The 26,389-nt window shown below is 44.7% G+C and overlaps 1 protein-coding gene across 2 annotated transcripts in view; it reads left to right on the forward strand.

The window, feature by feature from the left end:
- The first annotated feature begins 1,085 nt into the window (after positions 1 to 1,085).
- ano6 (anoctamin 6) overlaps positions 1,086 to 26,389 on the forward strand; it is a 181,953-nt gene continuing 156,649 nt past the window's right edge. Inside the window, exon 1 of one of the 2 annotated variants that reach the window (XM_086009390.1) lies at positions 1,086 to 1,692. In XM_086009390.1, coding sequence (XP_085865516.1) covers positions 1,638 to 1,692 — 55 coding nt within the window. In that variant the 5' untranslated portion in view covers positions 1,086 to 1,637. The remainder of the gene's footprint in view (positions 1,693 to 26,389) is intronic. The other variant, XM_086009388.1, reaches the window with a different exon arrangement.

The following is a 26,389-nucleotide window of genomic DNA, read 5'->3' on the forward strand; positions in this document are numbered from 1 at the left end:
CTGTGAATGACCCTCAGTCATGTGTACTCTTTTGATGGGGTGTTTAAACAAATTGACTGTAAATTAATAAAACTTTAAATAAAACTTAACAAATCAAATTAAAATTTGGTTCTCCGAATTGATAATGCACTCCAGTCCCCGCGGCGCCCACCGGTTGCGGAATGCCTCAAGCGTGCCGGCGGACACCGCGTGCTCCATATCCAGGGCCACCCGGGCGCGAACATGGTCGCGGAAGAGAGGCAGGCAATTGGGCCGAATGACCCCCTCGACCGCCCGCTGCCTGGACCAATTGATGGATTTTTTGGCCAGGCCCAAGAGCAGTCCTACGAGGAGGTCCTCCGATCTGCCCGCTCCCCTCCTCACTGGGTGACCAAAGATCAGGAGCGTGGGACTGAAGTGCAGCCAAAAATCGAGGAGCAGCCCCTTCAAGTAGTGAAAGAGGGGCTGCAACCTCTCACATTCCATATAAACGTGAAACACGGACTCCTCCAGGCCGCAGAAAAGGCAGGCGGCCTGGGAGTCCATGAACCTATTTAAAACCACTCAGTCATATGTAGTTCGGTGTACAATAGGCATGTAAACAACAACAACAACTTGTATTTATATAGCGCCTTTAACATAGTAAAACGTCCCATGGTGCTGCAAAGGAGTATTTTAAGACAAAAAAAAATTGACACCGATCCACATAAGGATAAATTAGGGCAGGTGACCAAAAGCTTGGTCAAAGAGGTAGGTTCTAATGAGCATCTTAAAGGAGGAAAGAGAGGTAGCGAGGCGGACAGGTGTAGGCAGGGAATTCCAGAGCTTAGGGCCTAGGTAACAGAAGGCACGGCCACCAAAGATTGAGCGATTATAATCAGGGATCCTCAAAAGGGTAGAATTAGAGGAGCTCAGATATATTTGGGGGGGGGGGTGGTGAACAAGAAAAAAAAAGCAGATGCTGGAAAATCTGAGAACAAAAACAAGAGGGGAAGGAGGGGAAAAAAAGCTTCCAATACTCAGAAGGTCGGACAGCATCTGTGGAGAAACAGAAATCTGTCAGTCGACTTTTCCAAGTCTCAGGACTATTCTCAAAGGTCCCCCCAAGGGTTTGCTGTGACGCTCCTCCAACGGAGTGTGTTTTTTTTTGGTGTTATTGCGAATAGATGGGCGGAAACAATGTAAGAGGGCGGCACAAAAAACACACACATAGGGCGCTGCTGCTCGACAATGCGAACAGTTTCTTGCGATTCCCTCAAACTTTGCTGGTGGAAGCTTCCTCTCCTGGAATTCCTGGACGCGCGGGGTGGGGTCTGAATTTTTTTTTGCTCATTGTTTCTGTTCGAGGCCGGTCAGTTCCTGCAACGGGACGGGATTTTGCAGAGAGAGGGAGGAGGGGGGCGGGGGAAAAAGTGATAATTTTAAAAAATATATAATTTTAAGTTTTTTTTGTGTGGAGCCTCGGTCTCCTGTTGCTACCTGGAGATCGCGCGCTCGTCCCGGAGGCCGAAGCTTTTCACCAGCTGGCTTGTGTTTTTATTTCAACGTGAAATGAGTGGAGGGGCGGGTTTTTGATTCTACTTTTAAGTCACACGAAGGTTCACTTTTTTTTGAAAAAAAACATTTAAAAAAAGAAAGGAGACCCAAAGTTAGTCAAGATGAGTGATCTGGATTCGGACGAAGAACAATTGGAAATGGAAGAATTTCCTGAGGGTGAGTCATCAGACCTATATATTAAAATGAAATGTTGAATGGTTACTTTTTTGCAAGCCCTATCTACTGGCGCCGCTTCTGTTTTGAAGAAGGATTCGAGCATTTCAAGCACTGAAGTAATTTTAACCATGGCCAGTTTCAGCTCCTGTTAACTCGCTTATCTCCAGTTGAGATCTACAGCTCTTGTTTGTGGGAAAAAAAGGTCGAGATCTCCACCCCGTTTAACTTTTTTAGTTAACTATTTAAGCGTTGCTTCGTTATATTTTGCGATTTCCCCCCCCCCCTCCGGACTGGCCAAGTTAATGGCTGCCTTCTTGTGAATTCATCGTGAAATACAAAAGTTTGACTTGACGAGGAAGTGGTGACAGTGCCAAACTAAGCAGGTGGAGAAACTCGGGTTGCTTAATGCGTTGCTCTGATTCAGCCCGCAATTGTAGGTGCCCGCCTTCTGTTGTTTGAGCAGTTGTTTCTGATTTAAACCTACAGGTTTGGAGTTTATAAATGGTTGGGAAAATTAAAATTTAGGCTTTTCAGGTAATGCCTTAAACTGAATGTCATTAGGTTGGTCCTCACTGTTACATGACTTAGTTGTGAGGGGCCATTAGTTATGTCAACCTCCTAGAGAAGTCTCAGAGGAGACAGGTATATAAAATAGTTAAAAGGACAGAGAAATCAAACTCAAAAGCAGACTTTTAGATGCGCCAAGCAGGCAGGACAAGAGGTTCAGTCAGGGTTGTAAATGGCAAATGCAGGACAACCCAAGATTTTTTTTGCTACAACTACTTCAAATTATATAGTGCCTTTAATTCAGAAAAGCTTCCAAATGTGCTTCGCAGAGGGGAAAAAAGAACAGGTTCTGAGCTTTTCCAGGAGGTTTAGAAGATGTGACCAATAGTTTAGCTGAAATGTTGGGATTTGAAAAGGCTTTTTCAGGTAGGCAGAGAAGTTTGGGGAGGGAGTTAGAGAGAGTAAATTCGAGCTTGTTGAAGATTCTGTCACTGAAGGTGAAGTGGAGGTGGGGGAGTGGATGCACAGTAGGCTAGTCAGACAAGTGGAGGTACAATCGAAGAAGGTTGCAGACATTGGGTGGGTTGATGCCATGGAGGATTTTTTAGATAAAGATTATCACAGGATGATCAATATCTGAAAAGGATTGCCAGGAAGAATGGTTGCGTCTAGGACTAATTTGGAAAACACAGCTGAATGCTATAGTAAGAAGATGGTACGTTTGTTATTCTGGACGAATTAGATCAAGGAGGCTAACTTATTTGGGTTCACAGTATTTGGATAGACCTGGGTTATCCTGCCCCTGTGTTTGGGAGACTGTTGCACTCTGAAAGCCATTGCTGCCTTCCTGGACCTGCATCTATCATTGACATCAGTGTGGTGGAGTACACGCACACACACATGCAGGGACATTCATTGCACCACAAACTTAGACCATGGAGTGGATAAAAGTAACAGTTTGGAGTAAAAATCAATAAATTATTTGGAGGAAAATACCTCTCCTATGATGGGCTTTGTTTATGTAACTCTTAATGGCATAGTGCAGTCCTCCAGTATGGCAGCCTGAGGTTGTACTGCAGCCAGTGCAGAACAGAAGGGATGTGAAAACATCTACCCAGAAGGGTTCTCCTTGGGTTAAAATGGGAATCACCAATCTGACTCCAAAGTTATACTTTGCACTAACATAAAAATATAACAACAGCTATGGTAGATTTGCACTGTAACTTATTTACTCTGCAGACATGCAATTGAGCACTGAGAATATTTTTGAACAGACTTCTACAACAGGCCAATAATTCAGATCCCCCCAGCTCTGACCTTCAAATTTTAAGGCCATGCAAGTGAACAGGGAAATAGTGAGAGACATAAAGAGAGCACAAATGTTTGGCTACACTTGCAATCAATCATCATACATTGAGAAAAGTCCATTGTGGTTTAATTACCCTTCATAAGAACTTTTGAAGAAAGAATATGTTTTATAAAACAAACTGGCAAGGTAAATTCAATTGGTTTCATCTTCTTGTACCACGTTCAGCATCAGTGGAACATGCCTTATTAAATTGAAAGGTTATACAGATCCATTTACAGACCCAATCATCCATAATGGACACAGTTAACTTATTCAGATTACAGGAAACCCCTGCTTTTTCAATCGGTGTTGTCATTCGTAGTTTAAATCAGTGAACCCATCTGATCAAGATCAAAGATACTGTTTGCTTTTATTTAAAATAAAACAAAACCTGTTGAAATTGGTGGCACTAATATTGTTTTGTGAATGAACATAATAGATACAAGTGGAGAAGTGGTACTACACATGGTTTTTTTGAAACTATCTTCAAGTGGCAGATCCATCCAATTAGTATCAATATTTAGATATATCCAAATTAATTGACCTAATTAAAATTGATTTGGGTTTGAAATATGTTTCAGAGCTGTCCCTGTAGTTCAGATTGACAATTTAGCTTCTGAACATCAGGGTATAAAGAAAAGGCAACATTAGATGTCAAGATTTTTGAAATGCTGTATTAAAATTGAGATTTAGTTTAGACTGCAGTTTGACTTGCTTACCCCTTATTGTAAACAAAAGGGTGAGAAAAGACACCCATGACCTCACCAGCTGAAGCAGGAGGATGCAAAGAGGAGGATTTCCTGCATTACAGCCAAAGCAATTGTCACTATGCAATAGAAAATTATGGCTCCAATCAGCACTGCTGTGAGCTGAATAGTTATTAATGGCAAATATCAGTCAAAGCAATGGAATTTTTTTTTTAAAGACCCACCCATAACCAAGTTGGAAAGGTCAAATAAGAACAGATTAGATCATCTTGTAACTTTAAAAATCATAGGCCAATTAGTTTGATGGATATTGACAATTATTGATGGAATTTCTCAATGCAACAACACTTAAAAATTAGAAACAAAAAATAGTGACATTTTGTAGCCTGTTAATTTGTTTGTGGTGTCTCTGTTTCTTACCAGTGTAGTAAAAAGTAAAGAAACATGTATTTGTTTGAGAATCTGCCAATGCAGTGACTTTGAGGAAACAAATATCTCAGGTAATAGATGTCAAATGAATTAGAAAGTGATAACTAAGCAGTTTTGAAGATGCTGTAAACCCGTGGATTTATTTAGTCGCTTTCAAAATATTCTTTTGCATTATATAATCTATATAGCTTTTTTAACTATTGCTATGCAGAAGGTAAACAGGAGTAGGCCATTTGGCACATTGAGCCTGCTGTACTATCTTCTTAGCCATGGCTACAGCTCTTTATCTTTTCAAACCCAATTCCACAGCTTTCTCCAAATTCTTTAATACCCTTATTTCCCCAGCAAAGACTTGTCTCACTTTTAAACACCTCAGTTGATTTGGATTCAGCGTTCTGCCTTTTTATTAAAATACGAGGGCCAATTTTAACTTTCGGCGGTGGTGGGAAAACCGGGCGGTAGCGGATGTGTGGCTCGTTACACACTGTGCCATGATTTTCTTTTCCGATGGAGTCTTATCCATGGCTGTCGTTTGCACAACTCTTCAAAATGTCTTCTGCACTTCTGTTTTTCATCCAGCTGCAGCACTTATCTGCTCTCGCTGAAGTGAAGAGCAGCCAGTTGAATCAATTTTTTTGACTTGCAGCCAACCAGCCTCCAAGTCTACATCCCAGTTAACACTTTCCATGTGCAGGGATCACAATAAAATTAATGAAAGTGGCCTAGATTGCAGCTAGACTGCCCCCCCCCCCCCCAAATACTGCCAGTGACGGTGTGTGTATGCCAAGGGCACATGCAGCATCAATGTGGATTCCAATGTTGAGCTGTGGTTTCCCCCCCCCCCCCCCAAGCTGGGAGCAATTCTGTGTCCTTTTGGAGGGTACTAGATTGAAACTATATCACATGCTCTGCCTAATGCAATATTTTCATGCTTTGTTACTGCATGCAGGCTGCACTTTTTCTCACAACTTCAGTCACTCTGTACTTCCAACGTCCGTACAGCCTCTGCTTCTGTGCTTTCAGCAGGGTCAAGCTCTCTCGTACATAAAACTCTCCTTTTCACATTCCATGATACAGTTCTCATCCAATAGATTCATTTCCATAGGCAGTCAAAAACAGTTTCTGCTGCAGCAGCGCATTTTATCACCATTTCTGGCACCCTCCTTTATTGGGCATACAGCTGCCTGGTATTCACACTGCTTCCACCTCCTGACCATCAAAATCCACTTTCTCCAGTCTTCATCCTTCTGTATTCTTTCTTGTATTGTAACCTTGATGATTGAGGAGCTGATGTCAAGTCCTCATTACTTTCCTTGGTCACCATGACTGTCCTCATCTGCATATTCTTGTCATCCCACATCCTGGCCTACCCATACACCTTTGGCTTATTGTCTTCAGTGTCTTTACTTCCTATTGCCTTTCTTGTGCTATGGCCTATGACAGTATTGTACAGAGACAAGGGACCAATGTTCCCTGTAAGCTGCATTTTGTTCTGCGCAGCACGTTTCTTTTAATACGCGGTCCCTTTAAATTTCTGCACATATGCGGTATTTACAGTGTAAAAGCCAGTGAGCGGCCTGCGCGGGACCTTTCCATTACGCGCGGCAGTGCAGCTTAGAGGGAACATTGCAAGGGACTTGAATGAATTACTTAATACCCCATACCCCTTGGCTTTTCTAAGATTCCTTCAACTTTCAAATGCTTCCTCAAAACCCATCGGCCTAGAAATTCGGTGGGCTGCGCCATCCGTTAGCGCCTAAAGAGGGCACTCAGTGGCTTTAGCACCACTGGCCACGCCTCCCGCGATATTTAGCTGGGGCGCTAATGGTGGCGTTAGTCTGTTGCGCTGCTCCGCAACCGATGACGTCATCGGTGTGTGCAGCGCCCCGCTACCGCCCCGATCACGATATTTGGTAGCGCCCGCCTCTGTAGCGCCGTTCGCAAATCGCGCCCGGTTCACGGGGCCTACCTGTGGCGGGAGTGGCGCAAATTAAGGTGGAGGTGCCGGGCGGCCGTTTTTTTCGGCGGCCGCCTGCCAGCACCTCTGTCCCCGGCCTCCTGATCTCCCCCCGCGGCAGTGCCGGCTGTTTTCCGAGAGCCCGGCACTTCTCCTCAGTGCTGGGCTCTTTTGCCGGCACTCGCGATCTCTGATCGCGCTGGTGCAGGCCCCTCTCCCTTAAGAATGGGAGGAAGGCTTGCAGTACCGCAGCGTGTGGCGCTGTGGCACGTTGCGTTGCGATATTCAGTTTCAGCGCCCTAAGAGGGACGCGGAGCGCCTCGAGCAGCGCCCCGTGTCCCTCTTGGGGCGCACAAGCTGAATTTCTGGCGGTCGCAACTGCTCCGATCGCAGCGGTAATTCCAGCGCCCAGGCGAGCTGGGCGCCCCATTTGCGGCTCCACCGAATTTCTCCCCCTCATGTTGACTGTGCTTCTGTATCGCCTCTCCTAACTCTTGCTTGCTATCTGTTTCCTACATTACAACAGTGACTACACTTCAAAAAATACTTCATTGGCTGTAAAGCGCTTTGAGACCGGTGGTCATGAAAAGTGCTATATAAATGCAAGACTTTTTTTTCACCCACCTTTGTAAAGTGCCCTGTGATGATTTGCAATAAACACACTATATATGTATAAAATTCTTGTATTTGAAACTCTTATGCTTCAAGATTATTTACCAAGATGTTTTGCATGTGTCAAACAAGGAGCAAATGATCCTTTTAAATTTTCTTTCCCATTATGTGCTGCTCTTATCATGTCGAAGACATTCAATTATTCTCACGGGAATAGCATTCTCAGTGTAGACGCATGGTTTTTTTCAGCTAATGTTTATGCGAGTTCGCAAAAATTCTGGCGGCAAATAAAGTTGAGTCTTTGAATGGGGACAGTAAAACATTTTTAATTGCTGGGTATCAAAATATAGTTAGTGCTTGATGGACCAGTAGAGAGGAAGTTCCTTGGCTCACAGATTCCTGTGACAGCACTGTGTTATATGAGAAATATTGTTGAATAATCCAGCCATGCCCCAGGATTTTAAAGCACCAGTTTCTTTAACAGTCTCTATTAATGCTTGGGTCAATACATTGAAATTGGTGAATAATAACTAGCCAGACTATGGAATTAATGGATTTCTGTCTAGCCAGAGATACAACACACTACTGAGCTGTGCAAGAGGTGCACCAGGATGAGGGCGAGCACATTAGTTACTTCGAATCCATGAATCCTTGTCCTTATTAGAACCAAAGTCACTAATGACATCCTTTGTGACTGTGACAAAAGGTAAACTATCACTCCTCGTCCTAGACTTGTCTGCAGCCTTTGACACGGTTGACCACTCCATCCTACTCCAACACCGTCGTCCAGCTGGGTGGGACTGCACTCGCCTGGTTCCATTCTTAGCTATCTAATTGTAACCAGAGAATCACCTGCAACGGCTTCTCTTCCCGCTCCCGCATTGTTAGCTCTGGTGTCCCCCAAGGATCTATCCTTGGCCCCCTCCTGTTTCTCATCTACATGTTGCCCCTTGGCGACATCATCCGAAAACACAGCGTCAGTTTCCACATGTACGCTGATGACACCCAGCTCTACCTCACTACCACTTCTCTCAACCCCTCCACAGTCTCTAAATCGTCAGACTGCTTGTCCGACATCCAATTCTGGATGAGCAGAAATTTTCTCCAATTAAATATTGGGACGACCAAAGCCATTATTTTCGGTCCCCGCCACAAACTCTGTTCCCTAGCCACTTACTCCATCCCTCTCCCTAACATCTGTCCGAGGCTGAACCACTCTGTTCGCAACCTTGGTGTCATATTTGACCCTGAAATGAGCTTCCGACCACACATCTGCAGCATAACTAAGACCGCCTATTTCCACCTCCGTAACATCGCCCGTCTCCGCCCTTGCCTCAGCTCATCTGCTGAAACCTTCATCCATGCCTTTGTTACCTCTAGACTTGACTATTCCAACGCACTCCTGGCTGGCCTCCCACGTTCTACCCTACGTAAACTTGAGGTCATCCAAAACTCGGCTGCCCGTGTCCTAACTCGCACCAAGTCCCGTTCACCCATCACCCCTGTGCTCGCTGACCTACATTGGCTCCCGGTTAAGCAACGCCTCGATTTCAAAATTCTCATCCTTGTATTCAAATCCCTCCTTGGCCTCGCCCCTCCTCTGTAATCTTCAGCTCCACAACCCCGCCCCCCCCCCCCCGAAGATAGCTGCACTCCTCTAATTCTGCCCTCTTGATCATCCCTGATTATAATCGCTCAACCTTCGGTGGCCGTGCCTTCTGTTGACTAGGCCCTAAGCTCTGGAATTCCCTAAACTTCTCCACTTCTCTTTCCTCCTTTAAGACGCTCCTTAAAACCTACCTCTTTGACCAAGCTTTAGGTCACCTGCCCTAATTTCTCCTTATGTGACTCGGTGTCAAATTTTTTGTCTTAAAATACTCCTGTGAAGCGCCTTGGGACGTTTTACTTCATTAAAGGGTGCTATATAAATACAAATTGTTGTTGTTGTTGAAACTGATATAGAAGCTGACTTTCGTCCTTTAAGGACTCTTCCTATCCACTACTGACATTCAGATTGTTAGAAATATTGTTGATTATTAACCTGGTCTTTTGAAAAGGTTCCACAATTCTAGTACAGGTAGACTATCCTTTATCTGCACTTCCGAAAACCTCTAAAAACCAAAAGTTTTTTCGTGGAGCGTAAGTCGTGCGCATGGCATGACCCGAGTGGCGCCAAACATGACAGGAGTGGTCCGGGAGCTCTGCCTTTCCCTGTGAGCAGGGCAGAGGGTCACAGAGTTCCCTCCTGGGTAGGAGATTGCAGGCCGAGCCAGGCAGTGTGAAGGAGGTACCGGGAGAGTGAACCCAACAATACAGCGGCCCGTCCAATAGTCTTTTCTTCCCCCCCCCCCACCTGATTTGCGGGCCAGCCTAGTGTAGGAGTCAGCCGATAACCGGCTTTCCCACAACTGGCGGCGGCAGTCGAGCCCCAGACCCCCGCTAACTCAAGGAATTCAGATACGGAGCAGGGGCAGCCGGAAACCTCAATCTAACGGCAGAAATCAGCAGCCGTTTTGTTAGGTTTTTTTTCTTCCCCTAGCATTTTTTTTCTTCCCCTAGCATTTTTTTAAACAGTCAGGCTGTGGAAAGAGTCTCTGTAGCTTAGCAACAGCTTCAGAGACGCTTCCAAGGCAGGGCCCGAGTGTTTACAAGCTGTTGCTAAGCAACAGTGTTTGTTGTCAGATACGGAGATGAAAACCTTCTGAAATCCGAAAAATTCCAAAAACTGAAACACAGCTAGTCCCAAGGTTTTCGGATAAAGGATAGTCTACCTGTACTACTAACTGAGGAGGTCACTCTGGGGTAAAAGTTATCTTGTATTCCGGTTTTTAGTACTGTTTACAAATGAGTTTGGAATGTTTCCAAGTGATTTGTGGAATTGCTACAATCCAGAGCCGGGGTTGATCCTTTAAGTGGATTGCACCGATACGTGATATCACAGTAAAGGCAAATCGATTCATTGAGCCATGGAGACCAAGCAGATCCTAGATCTGAGCTGTAGCTTTGCTGAGTTAGCCGGTAATGTGTTTTAAAAAAAATAAAAAGTGTTCCCACTCTTGATTGCCAAGGGTAACTGGTTGATTTTATTTTAATGGAAAAACGTGCGGAATTGTTAAATGCGCACTTGCAAACACCCGTAAATATCCCAGAATCACATGTAGTAAAAACCGAATTTGATTTATTCAGTCACCATAAAGCAGTAGCCCTGTATATCCATTCACCCATGCTGCAGGTACTATTAATGGATGTCAAAACAGGACGGGGACAGGATCAGCCTCAGCAGCAACTGTTCCCCTTGTACTAACCCATTGATCCTTCACTGATGTCAGTGGAGTCACACCCCAGCATTAGTTGTCCCTTTCAGAAAAAGAGGGTTTAAGGAAAACAAAAAAAAAGTATGGTGTGGAGATGCCGGAGTTGGACTGGGGTGGACAAATGTAAGAAGTCACACAACACCAGGTTATTGTCCAACAGCTTTATTTGAAATCACAAGCTTTCGGAGCGCTGCTCCTTCTTCAGGTGAAGTGGAGAAATGCATAAAGACACAGCTTATATAGTCAGAGAATCATGACAGATGTTTACAGGTAACCTTTCCAACTGCCATTTATCACACCTCGGCAGAGAGATAATCACAGCAGTCAAAGGTGTGAATGGTGTCCAAACCATTTGGACACCATTCACACCTTTGACTGCTGTGATTATCTCTCTGCCGAGGTGTGATAAATGGCAGTTGGAAAGGTTACCTGTAAACATCTGTCATGATTCTCTGACTATATAAGCTGTGTCTTTATGCATTTCTCCACTTCACCTGAAGAAGGAGCAGCGCTCCGAAAGCTTGTGATTTCAAATAAAGCTGTTGGACTATAACCTGGTGTTGTGTGACTTCTTACAAAAAAAAGTATGGTTGACGTTGGCTAATCTAGGTGGCGTCCTGTCACTAGACCTGTAGTCACTTTCCAGCATTTTCTGTTTTAATTTCAGATTTTTGTAATTTGCAGCTTTAATTTGTTTAAATCTCTGGAGTCCTTACTCCAGTAGATGGTCTTTAAAAATATTTTCATTTTAAGGAAGTATTTTCGACTTGCAGGGGCAAGATTCTTTGATTTTGGTGATTGTGCTAGTTATCTTGCATAACATTGCATGATGAGCGTTGGTGTACTCCTCACAGCAGTAACCGTATTGAATGCCAACTCTTTGCACGTGAAAGGGAAAGGGATGTTGGTTTGGAGGCAATACATCTGCCATTCAGCACTGGTGCAACCATGTAGGGCAGGCAATACTTAAATCGTATCCTTTAATTAAAGATTGTTTTAAATAAAGATTGTTCTATGATGGGACACCTGTCCTCAATGGAACAGGAGAGCAGAATAATACCTGGTTACTTTTTTCAAATCTAATTTTTCTGATTTAAGTCGGTCAGCTCCGATGGTAGCCGGCTGACGGTCGGAACTTTGGAGGGGCGGGGTGGAGGCAAAACCCGGCCCGGTCGGTGGTGGGGGGGCGGGGGGTTGGCTCATTGGGCCAGCTGCAGCCGGAGATTTTCGTGGGCCCAGCAGTCGCACTCCTGCATCAACTGGCCCCACAGAAATATAAGTTTAAAGAAGCACTTGAGCCATTTTTTCCTGAGGGGCCTTTTAGAATCAGTGTTTAGGCCACTCAACACCGTTCCGAATGAGCGGAGCATGCACAGCGGCACGCTCTGCCCGTTTGTACCTCCGAATTACAAGTGGCCTCCCACATGAAACAGGCGGGCTCTCTGGTTGCCCATCTCGGTACCCGAGCCAAGATGGCGGTAGCCGGAGTGTCTGTGTAAGTGGGGCGTTAAGTAACCCAACGTCAATTTTCAGGCCACTACCACCTCAGAGGCACTTAAAATTGGCCCCATTAACACACAAAATGATAAAGCAGATAATTCAGTAGAAAAGAGCATAACACGAGATGATAGTAAATGCAATCCACGTTATCAAAGACACTGCCACTTTATCTTTTGTTTTAACAATGTTGTTTCTGAATTCAGCAGGTTGGGAAAAAGCTACAGGAGGAACGAGATTATTTAGGGAACTGACCAGCCAATTGCCAGGTGCAATTTAATATGGATAAATTTAACATGCAAACCAGGCATTGTGTGCAAAAATAAGTATGCCATATTTGAGTAAAGGAAGTTGTGAATAGAGGAGAATGTACAGAAAGACATGTACCAACTGAGCCACAGGGAGCTTTGGTTCTCCTCGACTGGATTGCACTCACTATTTTTGGCAGAGCTCCAATGTCCGTTAATTCCCGAACTCTAGTACTTGGACAGTTATTCCAGTGCAGTTAAAACGCCCAAACCAACCGGTTTAATGATTTAGCCATAGTACGAATCAAGCATTTAGTTAGAGTTTTCAATTCTTAAGTAAGAGCTTGTATCTCTCTTTTTTCTGTTTTACTCGTTTTTGCCTCAAGGTAACATACTGAAAATCCTCAGCGTTTACACAAGTGCAATTAATGAATACTAACATTATGCATACATGAAAAAGGTGAACTGCTCGATAGTAACATGGGAGCTTATTTACATATCCACTCTGTTCTCCGAAGTTACTCATTGGCCTGGAATTTGCAGTCAGCGGCAAAGCAAAGGCGTTGGCCGCTGGCCCCGAAGTAAGCTTCGCACAAAGATCTCGCGATCTCTGTGTCGAGAAGGGGGTGGGGGTACAGCACAGCCTGTGGTGGAGCAGTGAATGACAGACCGCAACTTCAGGATTTCTGCATTAGGCTGCGCAAGTGATAAATCCTGAAGTTGCGGTCAGTTTCAAAGGTGAAATGACAGCGGACGCTGCCAGTTCGCCACCCATCCGGAACGCAAATTCCGTGCTAATGCCTGGTATATTTGCCTTATTTACCTTGGCCATTTTATGACACGCATTCTTTGATTATTTAAAGTTATTGTCTAATGTAACACCTTTTTTTACATTCCCTCCAACCCTAGGCCCAGCCCACGAATACATATTTTTTTGACTGTGCTTCTGGCCATCCAACTCTTCTATCTCTTGGCGTTCTTTCTCTCCTAATGTGAAACAGCTTGGGCCGTTATTCAAAGGCATGCCATTTCTAACTGAACAATAGTATATGCAACAAAATATAAAATAAAACAATCAATTTAGAATTATTTAGCTTCATCAGTAAGTTTGAGATTCAGATCAGTCAGCGTTGAAACTATTCCTCCAACTGGTTCAAGAGCAGTGCAGGCAGAGGCCTATGAATAGTTAGCCCGACCACCTATGTTTGGATAGACCTGAAGGAGATGGGAGAAGAATAAAAAAGATTAAAAAAGACTTGCATTTATATAGCGCCTTTCACGACCACCGGACGTCTCAAAGCGCTTTACACCCAATGAAATATTATTTGAAGTGTAGTCACTGTTGTAATGTGGGAAACGCAGCAGCCAGTTTGCGCACAGCAAGGTCCACAAACTGCAATGTGATAATGACCAGATAATCTGTTTTAGTGATGTTGGTTGAGGGGTAACTATTGGCCAGGACACCGGGGACAACTCCCCCTGTTCTTCTTCGAAATAGTGCCGCAGGATCTTTTACGTCCACCTGAGAGAACAGATGGGGCCTCGGTTTAACGTCTCATCTGAAAGACGGCACCTCCGACAGTGCAGCACTCCCTCACTACAGTATCAGCCTAGATTTTGTGCTCAAGTCTCTGAAGTGGGACTTGAACCCACAACCTTCTGACTCAGAGGCGAGGGTGCTACCAACTGAGCCACAGCTGATGACATAAGTTATAAGATGAGAGGTTGTTTTTAAAAAAAAAAGTTAAATCAAGTAGATATTTTAACAAAACCACATTCATCATGCTGTATAAACTAAAAATGTATGGCCTTTCAGCAACAGAGAAGACTTCATGCATCACAGGATTTCGTGAATTGTTACTGGAAAATATTTTGGGGACTGTTACTGCCTCCCTGAGTGGAAGAATTAAGACAACTGCTTGTCGTTACTGGCATTATTTATGTATTGTTTAACATCTTATCTGAAAGACGACACCTCCGACAGTGCAGCACTCCCTCGGTACTACACTGGAGTGTTAGCCTAGGGAGAGGGAAGAATACATTACCCCATCACCCATCCCAGTTTGCTACCATATTGTCCTGGACAATTATTAGTAGCCAGGTTGAATTACAACCCATGTTTAAATCTGGCAGTATTTACAATTTGTTACTAAATCATGGAAAAACAGGCAACTCCTTACTGTATAGTACATATTTGAAAGAAATGTTAGTGCAGCTTTGTTCATATTTTGATCTGGTTTAGTTAGCTCTTGAAGCACACGTAAATCAGTCCCACTGGAGCATTTCATTATGTTGTATATTAATTCCTGAAAAAGTAATTATCATCTGAACTTTTTGAATGCTGACACTCTTTCAGATAGGTGCCAACCAAAGATTGAGATCTTGCGAACAAGGAGTCCGCTGGCTTCTAATCCTATTTGAAGCTACAGATCTGTTTATTTATCAACAATTGGGGTGTGGAGAAACAAAATATATTTTCAACTGAAGATAGTTCCTCCTACCATGTCCCAGCTGGAATTATCCATCACCATTTGGTTGATTCAAATGAGTTCAGATTCAGAGTGCTTACAATAACATTTATAATTGTCAGGTGCTTTCAAACAACATCAGATTTTGATATTGTTTTTCAAACACTTAATAATCCTATGATGACTCCATTCCAAACCCATTGTTTTCCCCATCAGTTTTATTATGCACAGAAAGCCTTTTTCTTCAATTTAAAAAAATATATAATCCACAAACGTGAAAATTCTTGAACGTTTGTATAAGATGGTCCAAGTTGATAACGCTGTGTATATTATGAAAGATACGCCGTTAAACTTGTTTTCATTTGAGGAATGAAGATTGAGGGGGTCACAATCCAGGTCCTTAAACTGCTTTTTTTTTTAAAAGCCCACATAATTTAGATTATAGCAGTTTATTTGGAATCGATTGTGATCAATGAATTGCACAACGAAAGTATAAGCTAGTTAAACTTCAAACAGGATTAGTGTTAGAATTTTCATCCTCATACAGAGTAATAGAAATAGAATGAAACAGACTCTTGAAGTAGTTCATGCGGTGTTGCTTCTCCCTTTTATAAGGGAGTTAGTGGAGTTTATGGTTGAAGAGGAATGGGTGGCTATAGAGATCGCTTGTGAGCATGACATGTCCAAAAGGTTGAATATTTTTCAAATTTTAATAACCAAATTTCATAACTCATGGTTGCCATTTACATTGTGTCCATTTAATGTCTCAATTTTCTTCCTTATTGGTCTCTAGCAGAGCATTGTAAATCTAAATATTTAACTTTTTGATTTTAAAATGAAATTAAGCACATCAAGGTGATAGTTGAGTAACTGATTATCACAGTCTTAGCTTCTCTTTTAATTTGTAAGTAATTGCTAATAGGATATAGTTTGCTTACATTATCAGTGGAGGTGGGTGGAAAAGCAAGAAGGAAAAGGACTTGCATTTATATAGTGTCCAGTTAATCCCTTCGAAGCACACCAAAGTATCACACATACAATTAATTACTTTTGAAATGCAGGCACTGTTGTCACACTCTTGTGAACAGCAAGAGCCTACAAACAGCAATGAGATGACCAGTTGCCTTTATTTTTGGTGGTGGTGTTTGGAGGTATTTTGGCCAGTGTAAAGTCTGCGCCTCAATAATACACGGATTTCGGGAGAACAGTTTAACAGGTACTTTACTGAACAAGAGGCAGCTTGAAACTGAAACTACAGAAGCCTGCTAGGGCCTTTTATACAGGGGTGGTCACTGCTGGTATTGCAGTCTAAGACCAGTTATTCCCTTAAAGGTACATACACAACAATTCCTCCCCTTTTAGATAAACAGTACATAACATTCATTTAACAACTAAATAATAACTAATTACAATTACAATTTTCTCAGTAATATATACATCAACTGAAATAGTCATTTATAAGTTCAGTCTTTGAGGAGGCTTCCTGATCCGGACTGGATAGCGCCTTTCTCGAGTATCCTGTTCTGGCGGTGGAGTCAATTCTAGCTCATTGTCATTGGTTGCTTCGTCAGCTTCCAATACCCCTGCTTCTGAGGTAGACGCAATCTGTACTTCGGGCTCATTACCAGGTGCACATGCTTGTGGTACAGGTTTGGCTTGTTCCTGTGACTCTAGAATCTGGTCAGCATGGCGTCTCACGATGCTCTCTCCAACGTCCACTGTGTACATTAGTGGTCCCTGCTGTGTGCATATCATGCCTGGCTGCCATTTTTCTGTTCGGTAGTCACGGGCCAAGACTAGTTGCCCTATCTTGAAGCTCCTGGTTGGCTTCTCATTTATGTGCTGGAACTGCTTATCCTCAACATCTCGTCTTATGTTTGGTTTGAGCAAATCCAAGCGACATCTTAATCTCTGGTTGAAAAACAGTACGGCTGGAGTTTGGTTGGTTACTGCATGTGTCGCATTCCGGTAAGCAAACAGGAAGTTATCCACCTTGTGTTGTAGTGGTATGTCGTCATTATACATTGCCTTTATGGCCTTTTTAAAGGTCTGAACAAACCTCTCAGCCAATCCATTTGTGGCTGGATGATATGGGGCAGATGTGTAATGTTTCACCCCATTATTCTTCAGGAACCTCCGGAAATCCTCAGACACAAACTGTGGGCCATTGTCAGAACAGATCTGTTCTGGCAACCCATTCCTGGCGAAGATGGTCCTTAGGACTGCAATAGTTTTCTCCGTGGTGGTGGAGGACATTTTAATGACCTCTGGCCATTTCGAATGGGCGTCCACAGCGATTAGAAACATTGAGTCCATAAATGGACCAGCGAAATCAATGTGTACCCATTGCCATGGAGATGAGGGCCACTCCCATGGATGTAGCGGGGCCTGTGGTGGAGCGTTTTGGACCTTCTGGCACCCTGTGCATCTCTTGGTCATATCCTCGATTTCTTTATCGATTCCCGGCCACCACACAAACGCCCTGGCTAGGCTCTTCATTTTTACCCTTCCCAGATGACCCTCATGAAGCTCATTGAGTACTCTATCTCTCAACTTGGGTGGAATTACCACTCGGGATCCACACATCAAGGTTCCCCGGCACACTGACAGATGTTCCCTCCTTGGCAAGAATGCTGGCAACAGTGAGTCGCCATATGCTGGCCATCCCTTCACCGTCAAATCATAGACCCGAGAGAGTGTCGGGTCATTTCGGGTTTCCTTCTCAATACTTGCGTTTGTAACAGGCAAACATTCGACTATGGTCACATGGAATATCTCCACAGGGTCCACTGCAGGTGCTTCTTCCGCCGTAGGCAACGGTAGGCACGACAGCCCATCAGCGTTTCCATGTTGTTTCGTACCTTTGTACTCTATGTCATACTGATGTGCCCCTAGAAAAAGTGACCATCTTTGCAGCCGTTGCGCCGTCATCACCGGAACGCCCTTCTTTGGGTTAAAAATTGAGACCAGGGGTTGATGATCAGTCAGTAGGGTGAATTTCTGCCCGTGCAGATAGTGATTGAACTTCTTCACCCCCCCCCACACCAGGCTGAGGGCCTCCCTGTCAATCTGGGCGTAGTTACGCTCGGCTGAGGTTAGCGAGCGCGATGCAAAGGCTATTGGCTTCTCTGAACCGTCAAGGAATTTGTGTGACAGCACCGCTCCAATGCCGTAAGGTGACGCATCACATGCCAACCGAATCGGTAGTGTTGGGTTGTAGTGGGCCAATACTTCTTTTGAAGTGATTTGGCATTTACATTCCTGAAAGACACGCTTACACTCATCACTCCATTTCCATGTTACACCAGTTTGAAGGAGGGCGTTCAGTGGGTGCAGAATTGTAGATAAATTCAGCAAGAACTTATGGTAGTAGTTCACCAACCCGAGGAACGACCTCAGTTGCGACACATTTTCTGGTGCTGGAGCCTTGACTGCAGCCTCAATCTTGTCCGGCGACTTATGCAACCCTTCCTCATCAATCATGTGGCCACAATATGAGATTTGTCTCCTGAAGAACTCGCATTTGGGACGGTTGGCTCGTAGCCCATATTCCTGCAATCTCGTGAGCACCTGTTCCAGGTTGGCAAGGTGTTCATTGTCATTTTCGCCCGTAACCAGGATGTCGTCCAAATAACACTGGGTCCCCGGGATCCCTTGCAGGACTTGTTCCATTGCCCTCTGCCACGTAGCCGGGGCTGATGCTACCCCAAATACCGGTCGATTGTACTGGTAAAGGCCTCCATTTGTAGATACGCTTGAGCCAGGTCAATCTTTGTAAAACGTTTCCCTCCAGATAGTGAGGCGAAAATATCTTCTATCCGCGGAAGCGGATACTGTAGTGTGCAGGACTGGGTTCACAGTCACCTTGAAGTCCCCACAGATGCGAACCTTCCTTAGCTCCCCAGGCGTGCTGCTCAATGCTTTCTTCATTACAGGAACGATGGGTGTGGCCCACTCGCTCCAGTCCACCTTAGACAGCACCCCCGAACGCTCCAGACTCTCCAGTTCAGCTTCCACAGCTGGGCGTATCGCGTATGGCACTGGTCTGGCCGTGAAAAATTTTGGGGTTGCGTTATCCTCAATCTTTATGGTTGCCTTTACTCCTTTAGAGTCCCAAGTCCTTGTTGGAACACCTCTTCCGCGTCAGATAGAATTTGTGATAGACGTCCAGGTGCGACGTCATCATCTTTTTTGTCAGTCACAGTTAGTGCCAGAATGGAATGCCAATCCAATTGTAGTCTTCGGATCCATTCACGTCCCAATAATGGTGGTCCTCCATCTCGTAGTACATACATGTATAGTTTCTGTGTTTCCTTTCCGTTATATTCAACTGGCACCCTTATTTTTCCTCTGGGGTAGACCTTTTGCCCCGTGTATGTTTTCAATACAATGGACGTGTCCTTTAAGGGTATGTGTGAGAATAGCCGCTCATAGTCTCGTCGATTCATAACAGTTAGGGCTGATCCTGCATCCAATTCCATCTTCACTGGGGACCCTGCTATCATGAGGGTGACCCAAATGGTTCGGTGATCTTCTTTTGCGATCACGTTGTGTAACTTTAAACAACTTAGTCGCCTGCTCCCGGAGTCCTTATCACTCTCCTGATCTTCTGAACTACTATCTGTCAGTTTCTTTACTTTCCTGTACTGTTCCTTAGTAGTTCTTGTCGTGTTGGTCTTCTTTCCCGACCTGCAGACTCTTGCTATATGTCCCATTTTCCCGCATTGCCTGCATATTTTGTCTTTAAACCAGCAGTCCTTCTGCTCATGGGTTGTTCTGCCACAGCGATAGCACTTTTCGGCTCCATACGCCATTTCGTTAGTGCTGTATTCTTGTGGTTTCTGTTGTAATTCCGCAGCTCCCCGTGCTGCTGCTTCGTAGGATACTGCCACGCTGAAAGCCTGTTCTAGCGTCAAGTCCTTTTTTGAAAGTAGTCGTTTCTGGGTTCCTTCACTCTGGAGCCCGCAGACAAACTTATCCCGTAAGGTGTCTGCCAGTCCTGCTCCGAACTGGCAGTGCTTCGATAACTTGCATAGTTCCGTAAGATAGTCAGCATTGCTCTCATCTTTGTGCTGGTTTCTTTTATGGAACTTGAATCTTTCTGCTATCAGCAGTGGTGTAGGGCTTAGGTGTTCCTGTAAGATATGAACAATCTCCTCAAAACTTTTCTCCATTGGTTTAGCTGGGGTAATTAAATTCCGCAATCGGCCGTACGTACTCGCACCCATCAGATTTAATAATACCGACGCCCTCTTTCCATCAGCCACCTCATTTGCCTTGCAGTACACTTCAATTCTTTCCACATACATGGTCCAGTCTTCTACCTCGTTGTCGAAAGCAGTGATACTGCCACTTTTCGGCATCTTGGGCGATTTAAAATGGCGCCTCCCGCGCTTTTGCTTCTTCCCCAATGGAATAAAATGGCGCCTCCCGCGCTTTTACTTCTTCCCCAACGGGATAAAATGGCGCCTCCTGCGCTTTTGCTTCTTCCCCTTACTGCCACGCTGCTCCTAGCGTTCTACGGGGTAATGGCGGCGACCCGCAGCTTCGGCGCGTCTCACTTTCCTTCCCCCCCTCCCCCGTTTAGTTTCTCTCCGCTGTCCTGTTCTCGAGCACCGACTGCGCCCTGTGCGCTCCACCCTCTCTCTTCTTTTCCCAGCGACGCTGCGCGGCCCGATTTGTAGAGCCGCTCGATCGAGCTTGAGCCCGCCGCAGTCCGGAAGGGTCAGCGCGCTACCTGCTACCAGCACGATTCGCTGGAACCACAGTCTCTCCCGCAATTCTCCAAACACCGATGGATTCTTTGGGCGGTTGCCCTCAGTCGACGCCCATTGCTCAGGCTACGACCTTCCAGGACCTTCCTTTCAGGCGAGACCCCCGTGAGATGATGCCACACTGCAGGTGTGTTCGAACTTACTCATCGCCACTGTAAAGTCCGCGCCTCAGTAATACACGGACTTCGGGAGAACAGTTTAACAGGTACTTTACTGAACAAGAGGCAGCTTGAACCTGAAACTACAGAAGCCTGCTAGGGCCTTTTATACAGGGGTGGCCACTGCCGGTACTGCAGTCTAAGACCAGTTATTCCCTTAAAGGTACATACACAACAGCCAGGGCACCAGGAGAACTCCCTGATCTTCGAAAAATGCCACGGGATCTTCAGTGTCCACTTGAACAGCAGAAAAAGCAGCAAGTCCTTGGTTTAAGTTCCTTCCGAAGGATTGATTCACCAATATGCAGCACTCCCTTAGTACTGCACTAAAATGGCAGTAGAAGAGTAGGAATCCTCAAGAAAGTGGCTGTGTTTAACAAAATCAGAACTATAACCGTTCAGCAAAGTGATAAAATATTGCACCTTATTTATCACGCTGCAGAGGAAATCCATCTGTTTGCATGGACCCAATACAATCTGAAGCTATGCAGATCCACATGAATTGCATAAGAATGAATACACCATCCCAGAGTCTTCTCTGTGCCTTGTTAGAAAGATATAGCTGGCCTGTCAACCTGGAGCAGCCTCACAAAAGTTGCTTGTGCTGAAGTCTGAAAACCAAAGAGTTGTAGCTACACTTCAACATTCTGTATCAATTTTAAAAGAAAATGTTCCCATGGAACGTTACAAAGCTTTGCACACCCCATCCTTTGGCTGTGGAATTTTAATCTAAACAGTGCTGTCGTGAGGAACTATGACGTCTGATATGCAGCAGTTTAATTGCAGAACAAGCTAGCCATTGCTTGCTGAGCCACATTTCTTGAGTGGTGTAATAAGCTGTGAGAAATCTGGGACTTGTGTACTGGAACCCCAGTATCGCTCCTGCAAGTCTATATGTGCTTGGAAGAAACAACAGGCTTGAAACATTTCTGCTTGTTTTTGTTAAATATGGCTGCCCTATTGCCACTGTGCTGCCCTGTTACCATTGTGCTGTCTGGCATACTCTATAACAAGTTTACAAAGATCAAGAGTAGACTTTTTTAAAGTTAAAAATCCCCTAATTTTTATGGAGTGTAGTTTCAGTTACGTGTCTAATAATAAGTGAATTTCTGTGAGTTGAGCGCATTGTTTCGCAGTCCATGCCCCAGCCCATCATTGTAAATGGAAATCCCATAATAGGTTGCACATCTGGTATGGTTTAGCCAGTGTAACTATCATGTTCCAAAATCCTCAAGCAACTGCAAAACAGTTTAATTATTGTGAAGTAAAAAATGTACTCTCAAATTAATTAGTTTTGTAATATAACACTTTTTAATTCTGAGAAATTAATTAGATGCTGCACACTGCCATTCAGCTTATTTCTTTTATCTACTGATTAACCATTTTGTTGTAGCCAGGTCAGATTCTGTAATGTATTCTCTGGGTACTTGTGTGGAAAGTTTGAATCCACTGGTCATAAGACTCATTGGCAATACAAGGCCTTTGTGATTTTATGCACTTTTAACTACTACCATATTTGCTAAAGGTTCTGACGAAGCAAGGAAGCTGGTTGTCTGTAAACACCCCCTACACATTGCCTTAACATTATTAACTATTGGAGTTCCTTCCTCCATTAATGATTTGGCCTTGCTTTAATATAGCTCTTTGCACATTCATTTGTGAATGCACAATGCAGATTCTCACTCTGCGTATCTATCGTAGATCTATCCATGGGCATACTGTGGATTTAATTTGCCTCTCCGTACGCTTTTCACAGAATCACAGAAACCCCACAGTGCAGATAGAGGCCATTTCGGCCCATCGAGCCTGCACCGACACATATCCCACCTGATCCCCGTAACCCCTACACCAACACATATCCCACCCTATCCCTGTAACCCCACGTATTTAATCCCCCTAACACTAAGGGTCAATTTATCATAGCCAATCAACCTAACCCGCACATCTTTTGAGATGTGCATAGGGCATTTAAAGCTAAAAATGAACATGCTGTTTGCTTGCTTGTCAACAGTGTCATTGTATGCAAAGATAGAACCTGGGTTCAGCATCTGTTTAACATAATAAAAACAGAAAATGCTGAGCAGGTCAGGCAGCATCTGTGGAGAGAGAAACAGAGTTAACATTTCAGGTCGATGACCTTTCGTCATCTGTTTTTGCATCTGTTTAACATAACCAGACTGTTGCAGTTCTGGCAGTAGATTATTTATGTAATCTTGCAGTTCGTGTAAAAAAAAAATAACAGGCAGAACGGTGACATTCTAGTGGGATTTCCTTTGTTCTTTCATTCCTCCTGTCAACACTGGTAGCTAAGGGTTGTCAAATGTGAAGGAATAATTTTGGATATATCGACATCTTAATGTTGGCAGATCGGATACTGTTAATGAGACTGGAGCTGTGATTACCCTGTTGTCTGGTATAGATCTCTTTGAGAAATAAGAAAGGTTTAGGTTAATTTTTTATTGTGCACTCAAAAAAAAATTTAAAAAAATTTAAAAAAAAATAAAATATGGATCTTGAAATGTGAAATGCTCTTTGCTAGTGGTACTTGTAGTGTATGTGCCTTTAAGTCAGAACTACTTTTTACAGCTCCTGTATAATGTAGTACCGGCAGTGACCACACCGGTATATAAGCTTTGCGCATGCCTCTGTACCCCAGTCTAGAGATTACCCTCCTCCAGTAAAGACCTGTTATTTGTTAATGTACAGCATCCGTGTGATTATTTATCCACTGAACCACGGATCTAACAGTGGCAACGAGTGTCGATTCAAATCTACCTGCAACATAAAAAATAAAAAAAATAGTCGAGGCCAGGAACACGGGCGTCGACCACGAGCAACCGCTCAGCAGTCAGGCAGAGATCCAACTTCGCTTGGGAGGCTGTGGAGAGCCGGGCTTGGTTCCCCAGCCACAACGAGCAGTAAGAGACTGATGAAAGGTCCAGAGCAGACCCTTCCCGAGCAGCGGCGGCTGGAGCCGACCGACGGCAGAGAGAGAGCCGAGCAGAGTCGACGGGGTAAGACAGAGGGTGAAGAGCGCAGGGCACAGCCGGGGGTTGAACACCAAGCGGCGTCGAGGAAAAATACTGCAAACCGGAGAGAGAGAAGGTAAGAAACAGCCGGGTTCTAGACTGAGCGGCGTCGAAAAATATCAAAAGAAGAACGCACAGAGCACAGCCAGGGATCACGGGCTGATCAGGGTCCTCGGGGCGAAGCAAGGGGAGACGCCATTGAGCCGCGGAGAAGCAGGGAGAGCGCGGGAGATGCCATTGAGCCACAGAGAAGCAGGGAGAGCACGGGAGACGGCATTGAGCCGCGGAGAAGAAGGAAGAGTGCGGGAGACGCCATTTTGAGAAGCGGCAGCGGAGAAGAAGGGCGAGCGCGGGAAGGAAGGAAAGCGCGGGAGACGCCATTTTGTGCCAGCGGAGAAGGGGAAGCGCGGGAGGCGCCATTGGTGATAGTTAACGCACAATCAAGGATGCCGAAGAGTGGCAGTATCTCTACGTTCGACAATGAAGTCGAAGATTGGGCGACATATGTGGAACGTATTGAGGTGTACTGCAGGGCAAATGAAGTGCCAGATGCTAATAAAGCACTGGTTCTGTTCAATTCCATGGGTGCAAAAACTTATGGGTTACTGCGAAATCTAATAACCCCAGAGAAGCCGGTAAACAAGAATTTTTGAAAGCATAGTAGAAATCCTACAGGACCACTTAAACCCCACACCGCTGCTGATAGCAGAACGATTTAAGTTCCATAAAAGGAACCAACACAAAGACGAAAGCAATGCTGAGTACCTAACGGAACTGCGCAAGCTATCGAAATACTGCCAGTTTGGAGCGGGACTAGCAGACACGTTAAGGGACAAGTTTGTGTGTGGGCTACAAAGTGAAGGAACCCAGAAACGGCTTCTATCAGAAAAGGACCTTACGCTGGACAAAGCTTTCAGTATGGCAATATCACACGAAGCAGCCGCAAGGGGCGCTGCAGAGATACAACGGCGACCGCAAGAATATGGCACCAACGAAATGACCTATGGAACAGGGAAGTGCTATCGCTGCGGCAGAACAACACATGACCAGAAAGATTGTTGATTCAAGGACCAAGTGTGCAGACAGTGTGGGAAAGCAGGACACATAGCAAGAGTCTGCAGGCCTGGGAAGAAAACCAACAGTAAGAAATCTCCACAGGAGAAGTACAAAAAGGTACACCAGGTGATGGACAGTGGTTCAGATGAACAGAAAAGTGACACAGACTCCGGAAGCAAGGAGCTGGGTTGTCTGAAACTACATAATGTAACCGAAATGGAGGATCACCAGACTATCTGGGTTACACTCAAGATAGACGGAGTCCAAGTGTAAATGGAATTGGACACAGGGTCAGCTCTAACAGTCATAAATCAAAGAGACTACAAGTGGCTATTTTCACACATACCCTTGAAAGCTACAGAGATTGTCTTGAAGACGTATACGGGGCAAAAAGTCTACCCCAAAGGAAAAATAAGGGTGAAAGTGACATATATAAAGGCCAGGAAATACCTAAAATGGATATATATGTATTGCCAAATGGAGGACCACCACTGCTAGGACGTGAATGGATCCGGAAGATACAATTAGATTGGCATTCCATACAGGCACTGAAGGTTGAGGCCAAAAAGGATGACGACGTCACACCTGGACGACTGTCAAAAATGCTAACTGACGCAAAAGAAGTGTTCCAGGAGGGACTAGGAACACTAAAAGGAATAACAGCAACAATTAAAATAGAGGAAAATGCAAGCCTAAAGTTTCTGAAGGCCAGACCAGTGCCTATGTGATCAGACCAGCTGTTGAAGCAGAGCTGGAAGGGTTGGAACATTCAGGAGTACTGTCCAAAGTGGACTGGAGCGAGTGGGCTACACCCATCATTCCTGTAATGAAGAGGTCGTTGAGTAATACGCCTGGGGAACCAAAGAAGGTCCGCATCTGTGGGGATTTTAAGGTGACCGTGAACCCAGTCCTTCACACGGTGCAATATCCGCTTCCACGAATTGAGGATATTTTCGCCTCGCTATCTGGTGGTAAACGCTTCACCAAAATTGATCTAGCCCAGGCGTACTTGCAAATGGAGGTAGAAGAAGCTTCGAAACATTACCTTACGATCAACACTCATAAAGGTCTCTATCAATACAACCGGCTGGTGTTTGGAGTAGCCTCGGCTCCGGCTATCTGGCAAAGGGCGATGGATCAGGTCCTGCAAGGGATTCCAGGGACCCAGTGTTATTTGGACGACATCTTGGTCACGGGCGAAAATGACGGTGATCACCTCACTAACTTGGAGAAGGTGCTCACCAGATTAAAGGAGTATGGGCTACAAGCTAATCGCCACAAGTGCAAATTTTTCCAGAAACAGATCTCTTATTGCGGCCACGTCATCGATGAAGAGGGGTTACATAAGTCTCCTGACAAGATTGAGGCAGAAGTCAAGGCTCCAGCACCGGAAAATGTGTCACAACTGAGGTTGTTCCTTGGGCTGGTAAACTATTACCACAAGTTCTTACCAAATTTGTCTACGGTATTACACCCGCTGAACACCCTACTGCAAACAGGGGTACCATGGAAGTGGGATGACGAACGTAGACGAGCTTTCCAGAAATGTAAAGAATTGATCACATCAAAAGAGGTGTTGGCCCATTTCAACCC

The sequence above is a fragment of the Somniosus microcephalus genome, chromosome 16, assembly GCF_052327205.1.
Source record: "Somniosus microcephalus isolate GS21.2 chromosome 16, FLI_Smic_1.0, whole genome shotgun sequence".
In the NCBI taxonomy this organism is placed as follows: domain Eukaryota; kingdom Metazoa; phylum Chordata; class Chondrichthyes; order Squaliformes; family Somniosidae; genus Somniosus; species Somniosus microcephalus.